Below are 18,746 nucleotides of genomic sequence, written 5' to 3'. Positions count from 1 at the left end.
TTGTGAATATTTTTGATTTATATAATTTTTTCTTGTCTGCATTATTTATTTTCTTGTATTTATTTTTGAGTCATTTTTTATATAGTTTTTTCTTTTCTGCTTTATTTGTTTTCTTCTATTTATTTCTGAGTAGTTTTTTTTGCTGTATTTAGTTTCTTTGTGAATATTTTTTCTTTATATAATTTTTTCTTTTCTGCATTATTTATTTTCTTCTATTTATTTTTGAGTAATTTTTTTATATAGTTTTTTCTTTTCTGCTTTATTTGTTTTCTTCTATTTATTTCTGAGTAATTTTTTTTGCTATATTTAGTTTCTTTGTGAATATTTTTGCTTTATATAATTTTTTTTATTTTTTTATTATTTATTTTCTTCTATTTATTTGTGAGTATTTTTTATATAGTTTTTTCTTTTCTGCTTTGTTTGTTTTCTTCTATTTATTTCTGAGTAGTTTTTTTTGTTGTATTTAGTTTTTTTGTGAACATTTTTGCTTTATAATTTTTTTTATTTTCTGCATTATTTATTTTCTTCTATTTATTTTTGAGTAATTTTTTATATAGTTTTCTCTTTTTAGCCCTGCCACAACCTCTTTAGTACCGGTTCGTGCTAGGGGAGCAAATGATGTCAGAAAGGGTTGAAAATTGATGACGTGGCTTAGAATGGTGCGTACTGAACGCAAAAAAGTCTGGAGTTGTAATAAGTTTAAAAAATGAAGTGTCAGTGTAACAGATGAGTTTTTGTCCGAAACCGGCCCTGATACTTCAAAAGAGATTGTCCAGTTTGTACACGAAGTGCATCCAGTTTTTGCCGTAACACAAGAAGTCCGGAGTTCTAATAAGTTATTAAAAATAAAAAAAGGCGCAATGCTCGTTAACTAGCTTCAAGCCTTTCGGAATAGTGTAGACTACACTGCACATAGCTCCGTGCAATCTATTCTATTCCGAAAGACTTGAAGCTAAGAAACCTGCAGGTGAGCATTGCGCCTCTCCTTCATCGTCTCTGCACTCATGGCTTATAAACCGCTCCTACTGCCTCTCTCCTCGCGAGGTGGGACTAAAAATCAGCTTAATAAGAAACTCTAGTACCTGTTCATGCCATGAACCGGTACTAAAGGTGTTCGTGGGGCCCACAGCCTGACACAGCCTCATTAGTACCGGTTCATGCCACGAACTGGTACTAATTGTTGCCCATGAACCGGTACTAATGATGTCCGCCCGCCTAGCCATTGGAACCGGCACTAATGGACACATTAGTGCCGGCTCAAATTCAAACCGGCACTAATGTGCTTCACATTTGACCCTTTTTCTACTAGTGCTCTCTTAGAAATGGTAAGTTGGAAGTGTAGGTTTGTTCTGATGGATCTATCCATGAATGAAGAGGAGGTGGAGGGGTATATATAGCTTCCACACCAAATCTAACCGTTACACACAATTTACCAATCTCGGTGGGACCGAATCAACAAACTCGGTCAGACCGATTCAGTAAACAATGTGACCGTTAGGAATTTTGGTGGGACCGAAATGCAACTTGGTTGGACCGATATGGTTAGGGTTAGGGCATAACGTAATCTCGGTGAGACCGATTACACAAACTTGGTGAGACCGAATTTGGTAATTAGCTAACCAGAGAGTTGGTCAGGCAAACTCGGTGGGACCGATTACTCAAACTCGGTGGGGCCGATTTTGGTAATAAGTTAACCAGAGAGTTTGCATTGTAATCTCGGTAGTACCGATTGCTCAAACTCGGTAAGACGGATTTTGATAATGGACATACATAGAGAGATTACAATCCCATCTCGGTGAGACCGAGATCCCTATCGGTGAGACCGATTTGCCTAGGGTTTGTGGCAGTGGCTATGACATCTAAACTCGGTGGTGCCGGATAGAAAGAATCGGTAGGGCCGAGTTTGACTTTAGGTTTAGGACATATGTGGATGTGAGAAAGTAGTTGAGGGTTTTTGGAGCATATCACTAAGCACTATGGAGCAAGAAACTCATTAAGCAACACCTCATCCCTTCTTGATAGTATTGGCTTTTCCTATAGACTCAATGTGATCTTGGATCACTAAAATATAAAATGCAGAGTCTTGATCTTGAAGCTTGAGCCAATCCTTTGTCCTTAGCATCTTGAAGGGATTCCACATCCTTTAGTCCATGCCACTCCATTGTTGAACTTATCTGAAACATACTAGATAAAAGTGTTAGTCCAACAAGAGATATGTTGACATTAATTACCAAAACCACCCAGGGAGCACTTGTGCTTTCAATCTCCCCCTTTTTGGTAATTGATGGCAACATACATCAAAGCTTTAGATAAAGATAAAGAGAATAGTAAGCAAAGCTTTGGAAAGACATGCAACAAGCATAGGCTACCCCTACATGTATGAAATCATGTGAATATGGAAGCATGTGAATGCATGAACATGATAGAGTATGCAATGTGTTACATGTATCTTGGCCATATGCATCAAAGTAAAGAATATTAAAAAATACCTTCATGCTCATGAGTCCTTCTTGCAAACAGTATGTACATCAGCAAGAATTCCTCATACACATGATTGTGATGCATATACTTACCTTGTGGTCTTGAGTTGGCTTAGGATGGAATGAACCTGTGTAAACAAGGTTAGATAACACAGATACACCTACTAGCCAGAGCAAATAGAAGAAACCACAAGAATACCAAGACTGGGATGACATGTAGAGAGTGAGTACCAAGTACCACATTGAATTAGACATGTCCCCAAAGGTAAAGATATTCAATGAATTTAAATGATTTCTTTCCCTTAGATGTCTTGCTCCCCCTGAATCTAGCATGGGATACTGGGAGAAGATAGGGAACAGAAAATCAGAGCTGAAAGGAACAAATGAACAGAGCTAATGCAAATAAGCACATAAGAACATGTCTTTCCCCTCAAGAAGACATGTGGCATCTCTCCTCTTGAACACCAAGCATCTGGAATCCTTGAGAATTACTCTCTTCTTGAGTATTCTCACCCCCTGGAGATCTCTCTCTCCCCCTGTGGAAGTGATACTCTCTAAGTGATAGGCTTTGATGTGATCTCTCTCTCCCCCTTTGACATCAATTTCCAAGAAGGGCCTTCTGGAATTTGTCATGAATGGGTTTGGTCCTTGAGTCACAGTACAAAGCACTGATAAAAATGTGATGCTTGTAGAGGACAAGATTCATTGAGTGGAGCTGGATCATAAGTAAAGATGAATAAGTGGCAAAATATTTTTCCTGTAGTGAAATCGGTAGCAGTGAGTGGTATGCTTCGGTTGCACCGAGAGCATTCGGTTGGGCCGAAAACAACAAATCGGTGAGATTGAGTTCAGCTCACTAGACTAGTAATATCTCACAATAATTTGCAAGGAATTAACTGAATGATATGCAACGAATTGGATGCAGGAAATGCAGAACAAAAAGAAAAGAAAGAAATCTAGATGAAGTTTGGGGAAACAAATATGCATGAGACAAATGCAAGAGCACAGAAAAGAACACGAGAGAACTTCATCTAGAATTGGTCGGCGACAAAGTCACCTATGTTACAGTATATTGACTTAGGATTCAAGTGAGATCACTTGATCATAGGTCATACTCATCGTTTAAGCTCAAAATGGGGTTACCATTTTTCGTTTAAGCACCTTGATGTATTCACATCTTGTCGAGTTGCTTTGACTCATGTCTCGGAGTAAAGCTTCTCTAAGATGGAATAACATACCTTGGGTGGTGGTGTTGATCATGTAGTTGAACTTGCGTGGGTTGCTCAAGGTTGATGTAGCTCATCAAGAGTTGGGAGCACCACTTGGAATTTGAGTTCATCTTCCTACATGGGTTAGTTCTTGCAAGGAAGAGCACTTGTGTGTCCAAAATAACAATTATGAATTTCAACATGGAATTTGTCAAAGGATATGTTCGAATGGTTCCGTGCTTCCTTGTCTTCAACCACCATAGTGTAGAGACTTGGTGATGTAAAGATTGCTCAAGATGTGAGTAGGTTACAATCTCATGGAATTTGATTCAACCAAGTACCTACATGGGTTAGATAACATGCAAGATGCAAATATGTCCAACACATAAGATTATCATCATAAGAGAAATATCAAGGATTAGTCATAAGCTCATGTCTTGCATGTATCCAATGGAGTTTCTACTCCAAGTTTGAAGCATCAATGATGTTCAATTCTCCTCTCAACCTGCAAAACACTTTCTCATCAAGAGGTTTAGTGAAAATATCCGCTAATTGCTTTTCAGTGCGAACATGCTTAAGTTTAATGTCACCCTTAGCAACATGATCTCGAATGAAATGATGACGAACTTCAATATGCTTAGTTCGAGAATGTTGCACAGGATTATGAGCAATTTTGATAGCACTTTAATTGTCACAAAGTAATGGAACATGTTTCACATATATCCCATAATCTTTAAGAGTTTGGGTCATCCAAAGTAATTGAGCACAACATGAACCAGCGGTAATGTATTCTGCTTCTGCGGTGGATAAGGATACCGAGTTTTGTTACTTGGAAGATCAAGACATAAGAGATCTACCAAGAAATTGACAAGTACCCGAAGTGGACTTTCTATCAACTTTGTCTCCAGCATAGTCCGAGTCGGAGTAGCCAACAAGATTGAAAGAGGCCCTCTTAGGATACCAAATGCCAAAATTTGGTGTATGGATTAAGTATCTCACTATCCTTTTCACGGCCTTAAGATGACATTCTTTAGGAGCAGCTTGATATCTTGCACACATGCACACACTTAGCATAATATCGGGACGTGAAGCACATAGATATAACAATGAACCAATCATAGAGCGATAAACCTTTTGATCAACCGGTTCACTGTCTTTGGTCAAATCAAGATGTCCACTAGTAGGCATGGGTGTAGGCATACCTTTGCATTCCTGCATATTGAACTTCTTGAATAAGTCCTTAGTGTACTTTGTTTGAGAGACAAAAGTACCTTCCTTAGTTTGCTTGATTTGCAATCCAAGAAAGAATTTGAGTTCACTCATCATTGACATCTCAAACTTCTCCGACATTAGCTTTCCAAACTTCTCACTAAAATGAGGGTTAGTTGATCCAAATATAATATCATCAACATAAATTTGGCATACAAATAATTCTCCATTAACCCTTTTAGTAAAAAGTGTAGAATCAATTTTCCCAATTTCAAATCCTTTTTCAAGAAGAAACATAGTTAAGCATTTGTACCAAGCTCTAGGAGCTTGTTTAAGACCATAAAGAGCTTTGCAAAGTTTATAGACATGATTGGGTTTCTTAGGATTGATAAAGCCGGGAGGTTGTTTAACATAAACTTCCTCCTTTATTTCACCATTTAGAAAAGCACTTTTAATGTCCATTTGGTACAAGGTGATATCATGGTGATTAGCATGGGCAAGTAAGATGCGAATGGACTGAAGTCTAGCAACGGGAGCATAAGTCTCACCATAGTCCATACCTTCGACTTGTGTGTAGCCTTGGGCAACGAGACGTGCTTTGTTGCGAACTACTTATCCATCTTCATCTTGCTTGTTGCGAAACACCCATTTGGTACCGATGATGTTGTGGTTATTGTCGGGCTTCTCAACCAATGTCCAAACTTGATTTCTCTCAAAGTTGTGTAGCTCTTCATGCATAGCATTTGTCCAATCCGGATCTTCCAATGCTTCTTCAACCTTCATAGGTTCAATTCTAGAGATGAATGAATAGTTTTCACAAAAGTTAGCTAAATGAGTTTTAGAGCGAGTAATTCTCCCAGTTTGGATATCATTGTAGATTTGCTCGACGGATGGTCTTTAGAAATTCTTGCTTGAACTCGTGAAAGCTTTTGCTTGGGTCTTGGTTGAACATCTTATTCATCTTGTTCTTCTTCTTCTTGGCCTTCTTCATTATTGGCGTTGTCGTTCTCTTGTCGTGGTGGAGAAGGAGGTTGTTGACGTTCTTGATGTACTTCCTCGTTTTCTTCATCTTGGTGTGTCCCACTTGTGGATGCTTTCGTATCAACTCTCGGTTCACCTTGTTGTGAAGTAGAAGCTTCCACTTGGACTGACGAGGTACTCTCCTTCACCTCCGTTGAACGAACCTTACCAATAGACAAGTCTTGGATTGCTTCCGAGGGGTCTTTGTCTCCTACATCAATTGGCAATTGCTCTACTTGCGAGCCATTAGATTCATCAAACTTCACAACTACCGTTTCTTCAACCTTTCGGGTGAAATTGTTGTAGACACGGTAAGTGTGAGAGTTTGAGCCATAACCAAGTAGAAAACCTTCATGAGACTTAGGAGCAAATTTAGAACGATGATGCTTATCAAGAATGTAGCACTTTGAGCCGAATACTCAAAAATATCCAACTTGGGGTTTGTTACCGGTGAGGATCTCGTATGCCGTCTTGCCGAGTAGCTTGTGATGATACAAGCAATTTGTTGCATGACAAGCTGTCTCAACCGCTTCTGCCCAAAAGTGCTTCAGCGTCTTGTACTCATCAAGCATCGTTCTCGCCATTTCGGTGAGCGTCCGGTTCTTCCTCTCAACAACTCCATTTTATTGAGGTGTGTACGTAGCCGAGAACTCATGTGAAATCCCTTCCTCTTCAAGAAAGGTGTCCACATTTGCGTTCTTGAACTCCGTTCCGTTGTCGCTGCGAACCTTCTTGATCTTCACTTCAAATTGATTTTGAGCCTTCCTGGCAAAGTTTTTGAAGATCTTTTGGACCTGCGATTTGTCATCGAGAAAGAACATCCACATAAATCTTGAAAAATCATCAACTATAACTAGACCAAAAGAATTTCCACCGAGACTTTTGTAAGCGTTGGGACCAAGGAGATCCATGTGAAGTAGCTCAAGTGGCCTCCTTGTGGTCATGATGTTCTTCACGGGATGCCTTCCTCCAACCCATTTACCTGCTTGACAAGCACTGCAAAGTCTATCCTTATCAAATATGACATCGTTAACACCAAGGATATGATTCCCTTTAATAAGCTTGTCAAGATTTCTCATGCCAACGTGACCTAGTCATCTATGCCATAACCAACCTTTTGAGGATTTAGCAATGAAGCAAGTTCTAGGTTGAGCCTTTTTAGTGAAGTCAACAATGTAAAGATCACCTCTACGTATACCGGTAAAGACCATTTTATGATTGTCTCTACGAAACACTTGGCAATCTACTTCAGTAAATAGGACATTGAAACCAAAGTCAGCAAGTCTAGATATTGAAAGTAAGTTGTAGCCAAGAGATTCAACGAGCATAACATTCTGAATGGATCTATCATGTGATATGGCCACCTTACCAAGGCCAACCACCTTACTCTTTGAGTTATCACCGAAAGTGACATACTTTCGAGGACCATCATTTTCAGCAAGCTCACGAAACATGTCTTTATCTCCGGTCATGTGATCGGTACATCCACTGTCAAGGACCCATTCCTTTCCTCCTGCCATATATCCCCAAAGATTTTCCATAAGACCAAAGTGTCTCATCGCATCATCAAGATCAAAGTCATCATCATCATCCTCATCATAGTATCCATGTTCAACATCGTCATGTGGTGGATCAATTCCTAGTGAGAGTGATTCATTAGTATGAGTTTGACAATAATCTCCTCTATGAATTCTAGTAGCTTCGGAAATAATATCGCTAATAATTCCAACATTTCCTTTGGCACGCATAAGATTTGTAAGTTCAAATAGACAGTTGCCAAACATAGGATCATTGGAATTCATCTTACTCAAGGCAATAGACTTATGAAGAATTTCATCCAAATTTTTCAAGGAATAATTAGGAAATTGTTCCTCAAGAAATTTCCATATAGTGTAGGCACACTCAAGAGTAGGCAGATTTCTAATCAAGTTTCTAGGAAAGCCTCTAGTGATAAGATTAACAGTTCTAACATTCCTAATCATGTCAATAGACTCATCAAGGGTAGGATGCATAGGATCAACATAAGGTGCACAAGGACTAGCAATGTACTTGTTCAAATGATATTGATTGAAAACCACAAGCATCTCATTTTTCCACTCATGAAAATACTCTCCATCAAGTATAGGCACTCTATGTATAAGACTCCCCAAAGTAGACTCATCCATCTTCCTCCAATGGTGATTAAACCAAAGCAATGGAGACCAATGCTCTGATACCACTTGTAGGACCTTGAGAAGAAGTGCGAGTAAGTCTAGAGGGGGGTGATTAGACTACTTGACCAAATAAAAATTAAGCCTTTTCCCAATTTTAGTTTTTGGCAGATTTTAGCAATCTTAGCACAAGTCAAGCAATCTTCACACAATTCAAGCAAGCATGCAAAGAGTATATGAGCAGGGGAAAGTAAAGCATGCAACTTGCAAGAATGTAAAGGGAAGGTTTGGAGATTTCAAACGCAATTGGAGACACGGATGTTTTTGTCGTGGTTCCGATAGGTGGTGCTATCGTACATCCACGTTGATGGAGACTTCTACCCATGAAGGGTAACGATTGCGCGAGTCCACGGAGGGCTCCACCCAAGAAGGGTCCACGAAGAAGCAACCTTGTCTATCCCACCATGGCCGTCGCCCACGAAGGACTTGCCTCACTAGGGGTAGATCTTCACGAAGTAGGCGATCTCCTTGCCCTTACAAATTCCTTGGTTCAACTCCACAATCTTGTCGGAGGCTCCCAAGTGACACCTAGCCAATCTAGGAGACACCACTCTCCAAGAAGTAACAAATGGTGTGTTGGTGATGAACTCCTTGCTCTTGTGCTTCAAATGATAGTCTCCCCAACACTCAACTCTCTCTCATAGGATTTGGAGCTGGTGGAAAGAAGATTTGAGTGGAAAGCAACTTGGGGAAGGCTAGAGATCAAGATTCATATGGTAGGAATGGAATATCTTGGCCTCAACACATGAGTAGGTAGTTCTCTCCCAGAAATGGTAAGTTGGAAGTGTAGGTTTGTTCTGATGGCTCTCTCCATGAATGAAGAGGAGGTGGAGGGGTATATATAGCCTCCACACAAAATCTAACCGTTACACACAATTTACCAATCTCGGTGGGACCGAATCAACAAACTCGGTCAGATCGATTCAGTAAACAATGTGACCGTTAGGAATTTCGATGGGACCGAAATGCAACTCGGTGGGACCGATATGGTTAGGGTTAGGGCATAACGTAATCTCGGTGAGACCGATTACACAAACTCGGTGAGACCGAATTTGGTAATTAGCTAACCAGAGAGTTGGTCAGGCAAACTCGATGGGACCGATTACTCAAACTCGGTGGGACCGATTTTGGTAATAATTTAACCAGGGAGTTTGCATTGTAATCTCGGTAGTACCGATTGCTCAAACTCGGTAAGACGGATTTTGATAATGGACATACATAGAGAGATTACAATCCCATCTCGGTGAGACCGAGATCCCTATCGGTGAGACTGATTTGCCTAGGGTTTGTGGCAGTGACTATGACATCTAAACTCGGTGGTGCCGGATAGAAAGAATCGATGGGGCCGAGTTTGACTTTAGGTTTAGGACATATGTGGATGTGGGAAAGTAGTTGAGGGTTTTTGGAGCATATCACTAAGCACTGTGGAGCAAGAAACTCATTAAACAACACCTCATCCCTTCTTGATAGTATTGGCTTTTCCTATAGACTCAATATGATCTTGGATCACTAAAATATAAAATGCAGAGTCTTGATCTTGAAGCTTGAGCCAATCCTTTGTCCTTAGCATCTTGAAGGGATTCCACATCCTTTAGTCCATGCCACTCCATTGTTGAACTTATCTGAAACATACTAGATAAAAGTGTTAGTCCAACAAGAGATATGTTGACATTAATTACCAAAACCACCCAGGGAGCACTTGTGCTTTCACATAGCCTAACCAGTCGGACCCAAGGGGATCCGACTTCTGGCAGGCAGTCCGATCCTCCCTCGAGGCCTGTGCGCAATTAACCAGACGAGACACGATGAGGCTACAGTGATCTACCACTAGACGGCGGGACTGTAGCCACGCCCCTCCCCCGACCAAGCATGCGTCATTAGCATTGCGGCTACAGTAATCAGCCACCGACCAGACCCGCCAGCGGCGAAGGCGGCCTGTCGTCTTCGTACCAGACCAGTCGGCGGGCCCCAGCAGCCGGCGGAGAAGCCGGCGACCAGAGACACTGACCGCCGGGCCCTACACCCGGCCAGCTTACCATTGTACCCCTGGGGGGTAGGCCTATATAAGCCCCCCAGGGAACCCATGCAAAGGGCTCCCAACCTGTTAGAACTAGACTCATACATAGAGGGAGAAGGGAGCAAGCCTTGCCTTCTTCTACCTCTAGCATACAGCTCGAGGAGCACATTTGTACTCACTAGTGCCTTAGTGATCATGCGAAGACCCCGCAGAGCAGGACTAGGGGTGTTATCTCCTAGGAGAGCCCCAAACCTGGGTAAAGTGCGCCCTTGTTCGTGTCTACGCCTCATCCCGCTTCCAGGTACCGACGACGTTCTACTCGCTCCCACCATGATAAGTCATCCTTTGGCATATGTCGCACCCAACCCCCGACAGTCGTGTTAGTACCTTCTGTTGCACAAGCGTGCTGTGGGCATTAAGCATCTTGTTTGCATCGTGAGAATAGATTTTCTACGCAATCAGCTCGCCCTCAAACCTACTGCCACCCCATCTCTCATTTTAAAATAAAAACAACACAAATGCACACGCAGGCTTCACCATGGGAGCGGCGTGCCACCGCGCCTCTGCGTGCTAGTATTATTAGAAGATCACGTGCAAAGCTTGGAGCTCTATTTCAGTGTCTATGGTAAAAAAGGAACATGGGTATAATAAAACCCTAAGAATATTAAGTTGGAAAACAATTTAGTTTTGAAGGTTTGACATTTTTGTCACTTATTTCAGAATACAGAGTGAAGTGACGCATCAGGACATGATGGTTGCAAAATAAAATAACAATTAATTATTCTGGTTAGGGTATTACCCAGGGATGTTACAACAGAGTTGTGAGCGCGGGCCGGGGCGGTACGTGCGGTGACGGTCAGCATCACGCTACGAACGGGCACAACCGGTGTTTTTTTTTTTTTGAGGGTGGCACAACCGGTGCTGCAACGACACCGGTCAACGCTATGATTCAGAGCGACAGCATTGCCGAAGTCTTGTGCTACCACGGCGAGTCTCAGGTCAGACATGAGTTCGGAGAGGACGTGCATGCGCGAGGGGGTGACAAGAGGAAGACGACGACCGAGTCTCACACGCAATCCAACGGTCGAGGAAGGGACGGGTCAATCAACCAACGGTGAATAGGATTTCGAGTCGCGATATGAAGTACAGGCAAATTTCTCCTGCCTCGCTATCAACACAGCAAGGCAAATTCGCCATGCTTTCAGTCGCACTCGCAACCAGCGACAACGCTGAAAGAAAAGAAAAGGCTGATGACCACGCGAGCCACAACAAATCCTTGCCCTCCGCTGTATCCTTATCCTCGCGAATTTTAACTACTTTCGGCTAATTGGGCCTCACCAGGATCAGTGCAGATATTTTGGCAGGCAGGCACCGTACGTCCTAGCTGGAGCCCTCCGCGGCCACACACTCCAGCCTGGCTCGGAGCACTGCAACTGCAAGCAGCGAGTCACTGTCTCTTTTACAGCGTGGAGCCGGGTGGATGAGGACGGGAACAGTCAGCAGCTGGTCGTGCAGCAGTGGATATGTACCGCGCGTCCCTGTTTCAAAGCCCAACGGCCAGGTTCATCCCCCGCATTCCTAATCGGGAGTTTTACTAAGGTTACCTGGCCCGGTGTGTGCACTGCGCTCTCCATTTCATTGATTGAATGATGAGTTTTATATAAGACAAAGAGCGTCTATTGGATCTCTAGACCCACCTTTCAGCGTCTTTTTTCCGCTTGACACACACACCACCCACATGAGTGGAGTGGATTCAAAAGTGGGACAAGTGTATATTCCTCGGTCATCGCATTATTATATTATACAGAGTAGGAAAATAATCAGCCAGTCATACCACGTGAAGGAACTGAATAAATGTTACTGTGTGCGCGTAGGCGTAGCAAAAAGCCCCAGGGGATACCGACGTTCTCGATTCCCGTTGGTGGGGACATGCAGCTGATTGGATTGGGAGCACAGGATAAAAAGGTCCACGAGAGCGCTGTCCCCCCGTATGAGATGTACAGCGATCAGTCGAGCACATTTTGACCCCCCGGTGCCGGACCCGAGTCAGAGTTCCCCTCCCCGCCTCGCACCGCCCCGTCACACTCCGTTACCCCTAACAATCACCAAGATACAAAAACAGAGCGAGAGACGAGCGGCGGCCGGAGGAGACTGGTGGGATGGCGCGGCGCGGGCGTGTGGAGCTGCGGCGGATCGAGGACCGGACGAGCCGGCAGGTGCGATTCTCCAAACGCCGCGCGGGGCTCTTCAAGAAGGCGTTCGAGCTCGCGGTCCTCTGCGACGCCGAGGTCGCGCTGCTCGTCTTCTCCCCCGCCGGGAAGCTCTACGAGTACTCCACCTCCAGGTGCATGCCCTCCCCTCGCCGCCACGCACTTATTTACCTGCTCAAATTACTTACTCCTCTGCACTCATTTACGCCATGCTAGTGCTCCAATCCGCCCGACAGAATCCGCGACGTGCGCTCGGTAGATTTGCTCCGATTTCAATCTGTTTTCCCCTTAGCCTCCCGTAGTAGCATAGCGGACGGCTCACGGCTGCTCTGCGCGCGCACGCCAGATGCTCGAGACAATCTCCCGCAGGCTTTCCACCTTGCACGAACCTGCTTAGCATCTTGGCTTCTTATATGTGCACTGCTAGTATTGGCACCACCACCTCGCATGAGCATGAGCAGAGCAGGGGCAGGTGTTCTGCTTTTGCTTCGTTCGAGAGAAAAGCGTGGCCTTGTACTGCTCCCGGGAAGCTTCTCTAATGGCGTGGACCGCGTGCTCGTATTCTTCCGCCTAGGACACTTGGTCTGTTTCGTTTTGTTGGCTCCTGCATGGTGAACCAACGCATGCCGCCCTCATGGTGATTACGATTTTTTTGTTTGTGCGTCCTCCTTGACAGGAGACGAAATTCGCGGTCGCCAGATGCCGAGAGTGGAAGCACCGGAAGTTAACGTCGGGCCTATACTGTTGAGTTTAACATGAAAATCATTACTGGAAGTAAACAGCCAACAATTTTATTCTTTAATAGAATCACCGAGTACAAGGTACATGCTTATGCGCACACACTCTGAAAACATTGATTGAAGACCGTAGTTGTGATATATTAGCACAGTCATGTCATCGTGAGTTAGTAATATTAATTACTTCTATAATACTCCCTCCGTTCCCGAATATTTGTCTTTCCAGAAATTTCAACAAGCGACTACATACGGAGCAAAATGAGTGAATCTACACTTTAAAATATGTTTGCATACATCCGTATGTTGTGTCCATTTGAAATGCCTAGAAAGACAAATATTTTGGAACGGAGGGAGTAGTTGGACGTTGGTTTGGTGAACATGGTTTCACACGCACTCCTTAGTTATTTCTAACCAATCCCCTAAAAGTTAGTGGAGTAAAAATTTACTCCACTAACTGTAGCCGCACCTATCCGAGCAGAGTAAAATCATATTTGTGGCCGTTTTGTATACTAACCGCACAAACACAATCTCTACACAATACATATCTTAGAATCATTCAAATTAAAGCATGGATAGCAATAATCGTCATACACAAAGTTTCATCACCGCGTCTTTCAAATTTAAACATGTGAAGTTCACCCAAAAGACATCACTTCAAACACAATGTTTGATTCAAAATCACCACAAACATAGCATGTATATGTTGTGGATCGAGCCAATCTTTGGCAATGCACCACCACCCTCTCGGCCACCACCACTCAAACGACGTCTTCGGCAAAGAAATCAACCTCAACATCCTCTCGGCCACCATCAGCACCACCCCCTCGGCCACCACCAACATTCCGAAGAGAGGCCAAGATTTCTCCATGAGTTGAGATCGTCAAGGCCAACGATGGCCGAGGACTCCAACGATGCGAGGAATTCGGCCGCGTTCATCTCCGCTCTACAATGTCAAAGCAAGCATTATAAACAATCACTACCGATCACGAACAATCACTATCGAATACCAACGGGATGCGAGGTTTTATTTTTACCTTGTTGACATTTCATCGAGCATTTGGCGGCGCGCTTTTTGTTGTCGGCTATGGCCGCCGCTCGCACCGGAGCAGACACCGTAGGGGCAGCCAGAGTTGTCGCACGAGGCGTAGGCTTTGGACGAGGCGCCGCCGCGGTCTTCTTCATCTTCTTCTTGGCGGCACCTCGGTGAGTGCCGCCGCCGCCGTCCTCGGCTTTTGAGCCTGTTTGCCTCTGATAGGTGCAGCGGGAGGGCGGCGTGCCGTTGTCGGAGACGCCATGGCCACCCCAGACACCATTCGCGCGTTTGGAGGTGGAGCTTGGACCTGGTGGTTCTTTATCATTCTCAAGCTTTTTTCCGACACTGGCGGCAGCGCGTGGGTGGTTTTCGGCGAAAAGCCGGCGTCGGTGGCCGGCGGGGTGAGGGGGGTGGCTATCCATTTCGGTCGGCTCGGAGGTCATCGGTCGCAGTGGCGGGGGCGGGAGGCAGTACAACGCGGGAGGGCGAGAGGGAGTTTTACTCGGCCGCTGCACGATGAAGTATATTTAGGGAAATCTTTGGGGGAATAGGGAGTTGGAGTAAATAATATACTCCGTTAACGTTTTTAGGGGATTGGCTAGGTCCGCCGTAAGGGAGTAAACCAAAAAATTTACTCCCTCATGTTCGTATTGGGGATTGGTTAGAAATGCCCTTATGAAAGTAAATTCAGAAAAAAAATATTAGTTTTGTTTCTTCAAAAAATCTGTTCTTTTGTAAATTACATAGTCGACCCATATAGTCATGTATGAAGTTTCACGAAGAAATGGCATCCATGGTGTTCCAGGCAAAAATGAGAAAAGCGAAGCTATATAAAAAAGCATTATTTGATGAATAGTAAGGTCGTGTCGACGACGGGCTCGCCAATACCGGAGATCATGGAGATCCCTTATCTTGTTTGGACAGTGGCTAAAACACTCCATACATCTTCAAACCAAGACACAAAGTTTTTAACCCAAGTCCAGGCCACAAAGTTTTTTCTCTATCTATGTATCATAGGTTACAAGATGAACTCTCTCTCTCTCTGAGTAATGGAAAGGTACTCTTCTTTTCCTAGCTACTCTTCTCCAAAGTTGTGAACCTTTTGCACGACTTTGGTCCTCCCCTTATATAGGGCCTTGGGGCACCACAATAGCTTGCTGCAAACCATCCCACAAACAATCATTGGCAACCCAGCCTGCATGGCCCACGCGGGTCCATCAGAGGATAGGGCAGTGGCATTGACGAACTGAGCCCCTCCAGCTGTACACAATTTGTCATGTCCCGCTTGCAAGCAGCCGAAGAGACATGCTACGTCCAACGGGTTGATAGTCAAAAAGGCGACTTGCAACTGTCAAGCCCTTGATGTGCAGTAGGCTATGTCACCTCGGTTTGAAGAACCGGCTTACTGTTCAGAATCATCAAACCTATAAACCATACGTTATCATAGGCTTGAAGGAATAGCTATTAATGTGCATGTCGACGCCTCTGGTATCGCGGAGAACCCGAGAGAAGCGATCAAGCATATGCTTGATCAACTTGCGGGCCCCTCAAACGACCCCTAGATGATGATCTATAGACCTTGTGGCAACCAATGCCTTGGTGCTTGAGAGGGCCCTGGCATTGTTTTTTATCTTTCTTTAAGTTTTAGACATGGAGCTAGGCCCCCTCCAGCGGGCCCGGAGGGATCTAGACTGGAGGAAGGGCCTTTTTCTTTGATGGGCCAGCTCAAACATCAGCCCTTGATTATGGAAGTGGAGGTGCCGCTTTGGTTCCCGCGTGTCGTGAAAACGGAAACATCCTTTCATCTACGCCAGCTCATCGCTCGCAAAAGCTGAGGCGTCACGTGGATTCTCGTGCGTGTAGTAAGCCATCGTGTGGCGGCCCAATTGCGGGAGTGGTGGGAATCGTGTTATGCTCTTAATTGCAAAAACATAATCCTACTCCAGGACTATAAGAAGGTTTCCCCCTTGTGTAGACCCAACATCCTTTCCTCTTTCTCCTAATCCTAGGTTGCTTGGCTTTATCACCACGGCTTCATGCCGCTCCAGTAGCCGCCAGCGTCTGCCGCATGTCCCTCTGCCACCTCTCCCTCCTAGCTAAATTTTAGGCTATACAACTTCTTGTTGGCACAGCCCGACGTGCTGACAGGGATGGAGGTATTGCAGATGTCTCTGTAATTGGGGAGAGCGGTTCGGATTCGGGACACCCCATTTTCTTGGAGCAAGACGATGCACTAAGTATAGACAACGTGCGCCCGCGCTTATGCCCATCCACAACTAGGGTGTTCTTGAGCCAGGAGATTGAAGCGCTTCGGAAGCAGATCAAGGCCAAGCTGAAGCTTCTGGCACCACTAATTGTCGTCGAGACCAAGTTGGAGGAGCACGCCAAGACGGGACCGTTGGAGCCATCGGTGCCCTCATGGGAGATCTTCTGTTGAGCATTGCAGGAGACAAAATCCCTGGACCCGAGGCAAGCCGCTCATTGGGCGTGCATCTATGGCGCCTTGCCGAACGATGCATCTCTGCCTTAGCCAGACCCTTCTGCTCTTCCGTCGGAGCCAGGCCCATCCATCGAGCTAAGGCTCTAAGAGGAAGGAAGCCTGAGCCTTGAGAATTGACAAGGTCTGGAGTGACTGAGGGAGTCGTCGGCGACGCGACTTCACCTTTTCGTTCTTTCTGTTTGTTTTGGGGTCAGAGCACATCTTGTTGGTGTGGAAGTCCAGGGTCATGTGCGAGTGTTACTATTCGATTACCCGTCTGCGGGTCTTCATGGAGACCCTGCAAACACCTTTTTGTTAAGAACTTCTCCTTCGATAGATGTGTACTTTGTGTTACCTGGATGCTTGCCTCATCACTTGGTGCTTGGCCAATTGTCAAGTTTCAAGGGTTAGTACATGTTTTAGACGCGAGGTCGACACTCGTCTTTATGATGAAAACTTAAATCTCCCCAACTAACAAACAAAATGCACACCACTCTCCCGAACACGAGCATACTAAGCGACAAGGGGTCGGGATACAAAAAGACAATGACAAAAATATTAAACATCAAGGTCGGGCCAAGAGAAGCTCGGGACGTTCATGTTACCATAATTTTACATGAACACACAGGAGCCCCCGAGCGTAGTGCTCGGGGGAAACTAGGCACCGAGCACAACTCAGCTTTTTATGGGAATAATTTGCGTGGACGTTCGATATTCCACACATTTGGAACTGGTACACCTTCTTCTATTTCCAGTCGGCCGCAACCTAGTCGCGAAAGGCTAGTCACAAAGGGCCCTCTCACATGGGCGAGAACTTATTCTTCCCTTCTCGCATCTGGGCGAGACGGAGGACGAGATCCACCACTTCGAGTGCTCAGGATCGAACACGACGTTGATGCTAGCATCGGAGTCCTTGCTAGTAACAGGTTGTGGGAACAATGGTTAGGCATCAGAGCTCGTTCAAGAGATTGTCATTGTCAATCCTCCTTTGTTGATGCTCGTCTTCCACATAGGCTTTGACGGAAGCTAATCCAAAAGTGAGCTCAGACGGGAGGACCACCTCTGCTCCATAGATGAGGGCGAAAGGTGTTTCACCCGAAAATCTATTTGAGGCCATCCATATTGACCATAATGTTGAAGAGAGCTCGTCGACCCATTGCATGCCATTTTTCTTAAGTTTGTTGAAATCCGAGTTTTGAGACCTTTCAAAATCGGAGCATCGGCTCGCTATGCTTGCCCATTGTTGCGTGGATGAGCGAGAGAAGCAAAGCACAACTTGATTCTGAGCTTCTCGTGGTACTCGTTGAATGCGGCATTGGTGAATTGAGTGCCATTATCAGCGGTGATTTGGTTGGGAACCCGAAGCAACACATGATTCCTCAGAAGAATTTGATTGTTGTGTTTGCAGTGAGCTTGAGGATGGAAACAACTTCAGTCCATTTGGTGAATTTATTAACGACAATGTAAAGGTACATGTAGGCCCCGACTGCTCGGGGGAAGGGTCAAGATATCCAATTCTCAGACCATGAATACCATGAGAGGGGGATGTTTTGAAGGGCCTGAGTTGGTTGATGAATTTGCTTTGCATGGAATTGACATGCCTCACAGCTTTAAACCAGCTCGATGGCGTCCTGGAACGATTAGCCTATAGAAGCCTTGTCGAAGGGCCTTCCTCGCTAGAGTGTGTGACGTTGTGTGGGTACCACACTCGCCTCCATGGATGTCCATGAGCAGGTCCTGACCTTCTTCTTGAGAAATGCACTTGAGGAGGACCCGATCAGTGGTGTGCCGATAGAGATCCCCATCCATCAGGGTGTAACGCTTTGCTTGTCGGTCGATCCTCTCTATAGTGGCATTATCTTAGGTAAGGTATTTTCTTTCAGGTGACCCTGAATCTCAGAGATCTAAGAGGGTTCCTTAGAACAGATGGGAGTGCTCACTGGGTGGTGGTTTCTAATCGGGAGCTCCCGTGACAGGATTCCCCTCAGAAAGCGTCACCTGAGCAGGCTCGTCGGAGTGAGAGGAAGCTCCTTCATCTTGATCAACGTTCGAGACAAACGGTCGGGTGAGCCTTTCTTTAGAAGTTTTAGCCAGGATCGGCTCCCTATGAGAGGCCAGTAGTGATATATGGTCAGTTAGTTGA

The 18,746-nt window shown here is 44.9% G+C and overlaps 1 protein-coding gene across 1 annotated transcript in view; it reads left to right on the top strand.

Annotated features, from left to right (window-relative positions):
* Positions 1-12,128: 12,128 nt before the first annotated feature.
* LOC123072047 (MADS-box transcription factor 51) overlaps positions 12,129-18,746 on the top strand; it is a 32,359-nt gene continuing 25,741 nt past the window's right edge. The window contains exon 1 of the mRNA XM_044495608.1: positions 12,129-12,488. Within this exon, the coding sequence (XP_044351543.1) occupies positions 12,304-12,488 (185 nt within the window). The 5' untranslated portion in view covers positions 12,129-12,303. The remainder of the gene's footprint in view (positions 12,489-18,746) is intronic.

This window comes from Triticum aestivum, chromosome 3B (assembly GCF_018294505.1).
Source record: "Triticum aestivum cultivar Chinese Spring chromosome 3B, IWGSC CS RefSeq v2.1, whole genome shotgun sequence".
NCBI classification, from domain to species: domain Eukaryota; kingdom Viridiplantae; phylum Streptophyta; class Magnoliopsida; order Poales; family Poaceae; genus Triticum; species Triticum aestivum.
The sequence above is the reverse complement of the archived record's forward strand: the minus strand, read 5'-3'. Positions and strand labels throughout refer to the sequence as shown.